The sequence below is a fragment of the Cryptomeria japonica genome, chromosome 8, assembly GCF_030272615.1.
Source record: "Cryptomeria japonica chromosome 8, Sugi_1.0, whole genome shotgun sequence".
NCBI classification, from domain to species: Eukaryota; Viridiplantae; Streptophyta; class Pinopsida; order Cupressales; family Cupressaceae; genus Cryptomeria; species Cryptomeria japonica.
The window spans coordinates 464380250-464386740 of record NC_081412.1 but is presented as its reverse complement, the minus strand read 5'-3'; the positions used below and the strand labels follow the sequence as shown (position 1 = coordinate 464386740).

At 34.5% G+C, this 6491-nt stretch overlaps 1 protein-coding gene across 1 annotated transcript; it reads right to left on the bottom strand.

The window, feature by feature from the left end:
- Nucleotides 1-1131: 1131 nt before the first annotated feature.
- LOC131857728 (uncharacterized) lies at nt 1132-1861 on the bottom strand. The gene is made up of 2 exons (XM_059210435.1): nt 1591-1861; nt 1132-1487 (listed from the first exon to the last, which is right to left on the bottom strand). Exons 1-2 carry the CDS (start codon nt 1859-1861, stop codon nt 1132-1134), a joined length of 627 nt encoding a protein of 208 aa, XP_059066418.1.
- Nucleotides 1862-6491: the final 4630 nt, after the last annotated feature.

Below are 6491 nucleotides of genomic sequence, written 5' to 3'. Positions count from 1 at the left end.
TACCTTAGCCATAAATTCTCATGCATCTAGTCATTTTATTTGAATAGAAGAATTCATGGACCTGGGGAGGCTTTTATGAGCATGAATACCGAGGGGGTGTCCTCCTTTTGAGGCCTTTTGATGGCAGTAGTTTCGTGGCGTTTTATTTGAATAGAGGAATTCATGAACCTGGGGAGGCTTTTATGAGCATGAATACCGAGGGGGTGTCCTCCTTTTGAGGCCTTTTGATGGCAGTAGTTTCGTGGCGTTAGACAGTCAATGTCTTTTGGGCTGTCTTTGTGGGGTTTGTAGAGCCTCCACTTTGAATTTTGATTATGAAGTCTTTTTTATTGTTGAAAGACAAACAATGTTATTACAGATTTTTCAAAATTAGAACTTGACATATTTATTAACAAAAGACAACATAAATATACTTAGTATTCTTGGAATTTTTATTTTGTATATAATCAGACAACAATTTGAATATTTTTTAAAACAAACCAATTCAAATTGAATTATACCAAAAAAATACTTCTTTTACAATGCTACAAAGGCAAGTAGTCTCACTATGTGATGCAAATTTATGATTAATTTCTGATATTTCTTTAAAGTAATATAAATCTTATTGAAAATTCAAAATAATATTTCTTTAAAGTAATATATATCTCAATGAAAATCCAAAATAACAAATCTCTTACATAAACAAAAAGTAATTTCAAAATTAAAAAAATTTAAAAAAATAAAAAATACTTTAAATCTATTCACAAATGGAAAATACAGCGCAACGTTTTTTTCTTAAAAATAGGAAAAAACAAATAAAATTGGTTTATGACCATTAAGGATATAGTTTTAAAAGAAAATGGTTTAATGACTTGGAATTTGTAGCATAAAATAGCCATTCAATCTGAATATATGAGAATATAGAAATCACATAAACTAATATAAATGACTTCTTCCTTTCTATGCAGGCATTATGTACAATTTAGGCACAGGCTAATCTCTATACAAAATGGTATTTGAAAAAAAATTTAGTAAACTATTAAAAAAAATTATCAGATTTTTTCAGTTTAACAGAAATGAAGGACATAAAAATTTAACTCTTTGAAAATTTCACAGATCTGTTATGTTTTGCCATTTTTACATGCCACCTACCTATGGTATTTTCCTTTTTGAACGTACACTTCTCCTATTAGCTTCCTTAATTGCACCATCTGGGGAGTTCAACAATCTGTTCTGCCATTCCACACAAGGAACACAAAACCAGTTTCCCTCTGGAGGAGGTTGCACACATTGGGTATGATAGCAGTCACTGCAACCACTACAAAGAATAGTTGGAGCATTATTCTCAAGCAGAAAACATTCTCTACACAGACATGAAGGGCAGTACCATGTTACACCAGGCAACGGAGCAGAACCCAATGGAGGTTTCATACATCTTGTAAGGTAATACTTGAAGCCACAATTCTTATTACTGCACTGTATAAGTTGGTCGTCTTCTCTTTCACCAACTGTGCAAATGCAACCCACATATTCTTCACTATCGCCACTGCTCTCTTCGTTCTCATTGAGTGTGTGTTGAGAAAGGGTATCAGCATGGAGGATTATCCCCACTTTCTCTTACACTGTTACAGAGCTCTTGCAGATCTGCATTGAGTTGAGGAGGAGAAAGAGCATAAGACCCACACTTGATTCTGTCTTGTATTTTTCTCATTCCCTCTTCAATTGCACCTGATTCCCACAATTGGGCAAATGCTTCTGTTGATGCAATCTCCTGCAACGCTTTTCCAAAGCTCTCCTCCATCTCTAGACGTGGAGATTTGAGTGTTTCTTTGCCTCTCTGTCTCTTATCTCTGTGACTGCTTGTATCCTTCTCTTTCTCCATAGTCGTCCTATGCATTTGATCCTTATGATTCACTTAATGATGGGGCAGATGAAATTCTGAACCTTCGAAATTATATATATGTTTTTAATTGATTCAAGATGAAATAGGATTTTGAAAGGGCGCATCCTTTCCAAAACAAAATATTGGTTGGCATGTGAGTGACATACTTTCGTCTCCTATTATTGTGTTTGGTGCACAATCCAATCGACACTTCTGTAGTGAAGGCTGGTCGTGCATTTGCCTAGCTATTTCAGATAGGGGTTTTCTACTTCCCCTTGGTCTATAGTGTGTCGTTAGGGAATGGTTTAAATTATACACAATAAGCTTACATTTATAGGCTTAAAAGTGTTAAACAGTCAGAGTTGACTGACATTTTTTAGGCTTAATATGTTGCTTAATGTATGTAGTCACATTAAGAATACATTTCTAGGCTTAAAAGTGTTAAACACACAGAGTTGACTAACATTCTCTAGGCTTAATATATTGCTTAGTGTGTGTGGTTCTAACGTGGTTGGTTGGTAGGTTCTAACTCAGAGTCGAGGCTATCTAGCCATCTAAAATGCACATCATACAAAAGATAGTTTTGAGAAAAAAGATTAAATCTCTTTTGTATCATGTGTGTTTTAGGTGGCTAGATAGAACACTCCGGGAAGTGGCTATCCAGCTCCTAGGATGTACCAATGCATAAGTGATGTTGTATGAAAGTAACTTATGAATTGGTGCATTTTAGAGGCTGGATAGCCATTTCCACTAGTTAGCTCTAACTGACTATTAAGGAGTTGTTGGCAATTCAAGATGTTAGTTTTTCCTCTTTTGATGGTGCTAGGGATAATGTTGATTCTTTTAGCAATTTTGGTATGTCATAGTTCAGTAAGGAGCTAACTGGGGGAATGGTTATCCAGCCTCTAGAATGCACCAATTCATAAGTTACCTTCATACACCATCACTTATGCATTAATACATCCTAGGGGCTAGATAGCCACAACCCTAAAAGAGCCTAACTCAATTACTATTAAGGATTTGTTGGCAATACCTAACTAATGGAAACAATTGTCCAGCTTCTAGAATGCACTGGTTCATAAGTTACCTTCATACACCATAACTTATATATTGGTGCACCCTAGGGGCTCAATAGCCACTCCCCAAACTAGTGTGGATAGGGATATATAGAGGTCACCTACTCATAGTCTCTATTAGGACCCAAAATCTAATTTATTTTTTAGTTAGTTACTTTTGTCCTAAGGTAGTAGTAATAAAAGCATTCAACACATATATTTTGAAAGTCATTCGTTTTGTTAAAATAGTTTATCTTGGATGTTTAAGAGATAATAGTTCAATTAATTATAATTTTAGAGAGTACAATAGATATTCATGAATTACATTATAAAGAGCATTGTTCCAAGATATTGTTCCCTCAAAGAGGGTTCAAATTACCATAATATAATTATGGTATTTGAATGCAATGTATCTCTGTGTGTTGATTATTCCATCATATTGTTTCTTGTATATTGTGTTTGGTTAATTTGTTGTAAGAGGTTCCTCACGTTTGGTATTAGAGCTCTTTCATAGGCTAAATTTTGTTACAATAGCCTTTTTCTCTCAAACCTTATACAACTATCCACCTGATGCTCTAACCTCACCTTTTTAGGATCTTGGTGACCAAAAGGTGTTTATAGTAATAAGAATGTTGAGATTTTTCTCCCTGTAGTTTTTCTTCATTTTTAAAATGAAAACTCTATACCAAAGGTTTTAAAACAAACACATAAGAATTTTCATTTTAGGCATAACTAGGTTCCCCATATATGTTTCCATTAAAGGAGGGAAGGGTTGTCTTTGCAAACTATGTCATCAAATAGACTTTGTATATGGTCTTATGCTCCTATGTACCCTCAAGTTTATCAAAAGAACCTTTAGTTTTTTCTTTTTAGAAACCTCACCATAAGATTCCACTGTCTATCACTTGTGATGTATTACTAAGTGGCCAACCCCAACAAGTTACTTGTGTCATATTATATTTGTCAAGATCTGTATATCCACAGGCTTATAGACTATACACACCTTGTAGCAACCTTCTATTTTTTCTAGACTAGCCTGTCTAGCTTGAGATATTTGGAAGGTGATTGAAACCACCACTAATGACCATCAACTCCAAACCAATAGAAGTTTCATATTACATAGATTAGTAAAAGTGTGAAACAAATATCAACAAAAGTAATTTTTTGTAGTTTCAAAAAATAGCCATGCAATAGAGTAGTTAGAAACTACATCAAGAAGTGCATGCAATAGTTTATATTTTGAAAAATTAAAAAAGAAGTAGCATAATTTGAGAGAGGTACATCACAAAGAAAAATGAACTAAAGATTATCCCTTGATACTAGTCTGGAATCCAAAAAATGTGAAACAAAAAACAAACAAGAAATGAAAAAATAATATATTTTTTATCTTCGTCCCATTGTGATGGACTTGCTTAAAGCGTGCATCAATTTTTGGTATTATCTTAGCACTTTTTTTACCATCATAGGACACCTCCAATGATTGTGATCACCAAGCTAAAGAAATGAATATATCTTTGCATCTCATCCCTTAGTTATGGACTTGTCCATATCTTATAATATTTTACTCACATAATTGGTCTTGATGCAACAAATGAACACTTTGATAATCTTGGTTCCAATTTTCACTTACATTACCACCCTTGTAGTTAAAAATTGAATTTCGAAACATTTATCATATAGACACTACTAGTTGGATCTACCATGATAAACAATATTTCACTCTTCAAAATACTCCTTGGGGTATATAGTTCATTTTGCTTCATTTGGCTTGGAAAATGAACCAATTCAATTGTATAGATAGTACTAGAAGGCTCATCTAGAACCTAGTTGGACTAAATTTACAAAGCTTCTCTTAGTCAAATTCACCCCTATTACATATGAATATTTTACTAGAGCCTTAACCAAATTGTGACAACTTGGCTATATGTCTACGAATGTTAGACTAAGTTTGAAAACCATGCTAACCAAATAAAAAATTTGATAGAAGACTTCTTTACTAAATATTTCATAAATGGTCTCAAGGAGGAAAATTTATTAGAGGTCAAAATGTTTAAACCCGAGGATATAATTTCCACCACAAGTTTGGCAAAACTTGTAGAAGATAAACTCAAAATTTAGTGTCACTTCTCCAAGATCACCCCATTCAAGCCCAATTGTGTTGAATTGTCCTATCCACACCTCCAACAATTACTCCACACCTATCAAATATCTTATTGAGTGACAAATGTGAGCTTAAAAAGAATAAGTATTGTGTTACAATTATGATGAAAAATTTATCACAAGACATCATTTTGTCCAATAGAAGCTATATTTTATTGATGTTTAACATCCACTCAATGAAAATGATTACGTATATGCCCTAGAGTCATAGGCAGAGGAGAGACAACTGTAGTGGCGGGAAAAGTGAGACCGGGTGACTAGGACCTAATCCTACTTTTGCCAACACATTGGGAATACGAAAGAGGCTAGGGAGATACATCACTTTGGCTACTTCTTGTGAGAAAGAGATATCCAAGGATTTTCTCTTAGGGTTTCTATTCCTCTTGTTGCAAATGATGAGAAAAACTAGGGTTTGATTGATCAACTGGACTAGGAGATGAAGAATAAAGCATAAATGAACTTGGAATTGAACAAACTTGTAGATCTAAAAATGAGATACTGAAAGCAGGAAAGGAGGATGATTTTGGATGTATACATGATGCTAAAAAATGAGTCAAAATGACCAGGACCAGAGTGCCACACAACTATCATGTTTCTGCAGATGGGAAGTTGCAACTGAAAGACTGCAAATCTGATGACCTGAAGCTGCAACCTGTCAAATTTTAATGCAAAGTTGAGGGACCATGGTGCCACGCCATTGTCTTAGGTAGGACCAGGGCACCATGCCCCTATCCCAAGCAGATTAGGGTAGATCTTATTATTCTAGGTGGTCTTGATGCCTTTTCCTAAGCTGAAAGTCCTTTCGGGTACCTGTTTATGAACCTACAACTGAAAAGGAAGGGTTTGGGTGGCTATATAGGGTGTTGCCTCAGTCAAAACCTTGTGTTGGTTTTTTCCACCTCCACAAATAGCCGATAATGTACTAAAAATGTGTGTGCTAGAACCTTGTGTGTATGCAAGATCCTAAAATGAAAGCAAACAATCTAGAGCAACCCTAAAGAGTAAACCCTAAATTCTTGTAATTAACAAAGTAAATTCTCTAAATCAATTATGCAAAGTGATACAAAGCATGAATGTAATTATGCAAGTTGATGTAAATAATCTCATACAAAGACATGAAAATAACATGAAATCATACCAATCCCCAAGGGAGAGATATTGCCACAAGATCTCCTATTACTCTTCAATATCTCCAAGGTTCCTAATTGATGATGAATGCTTGATGAAATGTTGTTGAATGTAGTTGAATGTTGATGAAGACTCCACATAGGCTTCTCTTTCACTACATAGGAGGCTCCTTATGCTCCAAAAACCTACTCTTAGATTCTCGGATCTGATAGATAGATAGTCCTTCTTTTTTCAAATGAAGAAAGAGAGATCTTATGTATGAAACCCTAGATCTTAATTTCGACTTA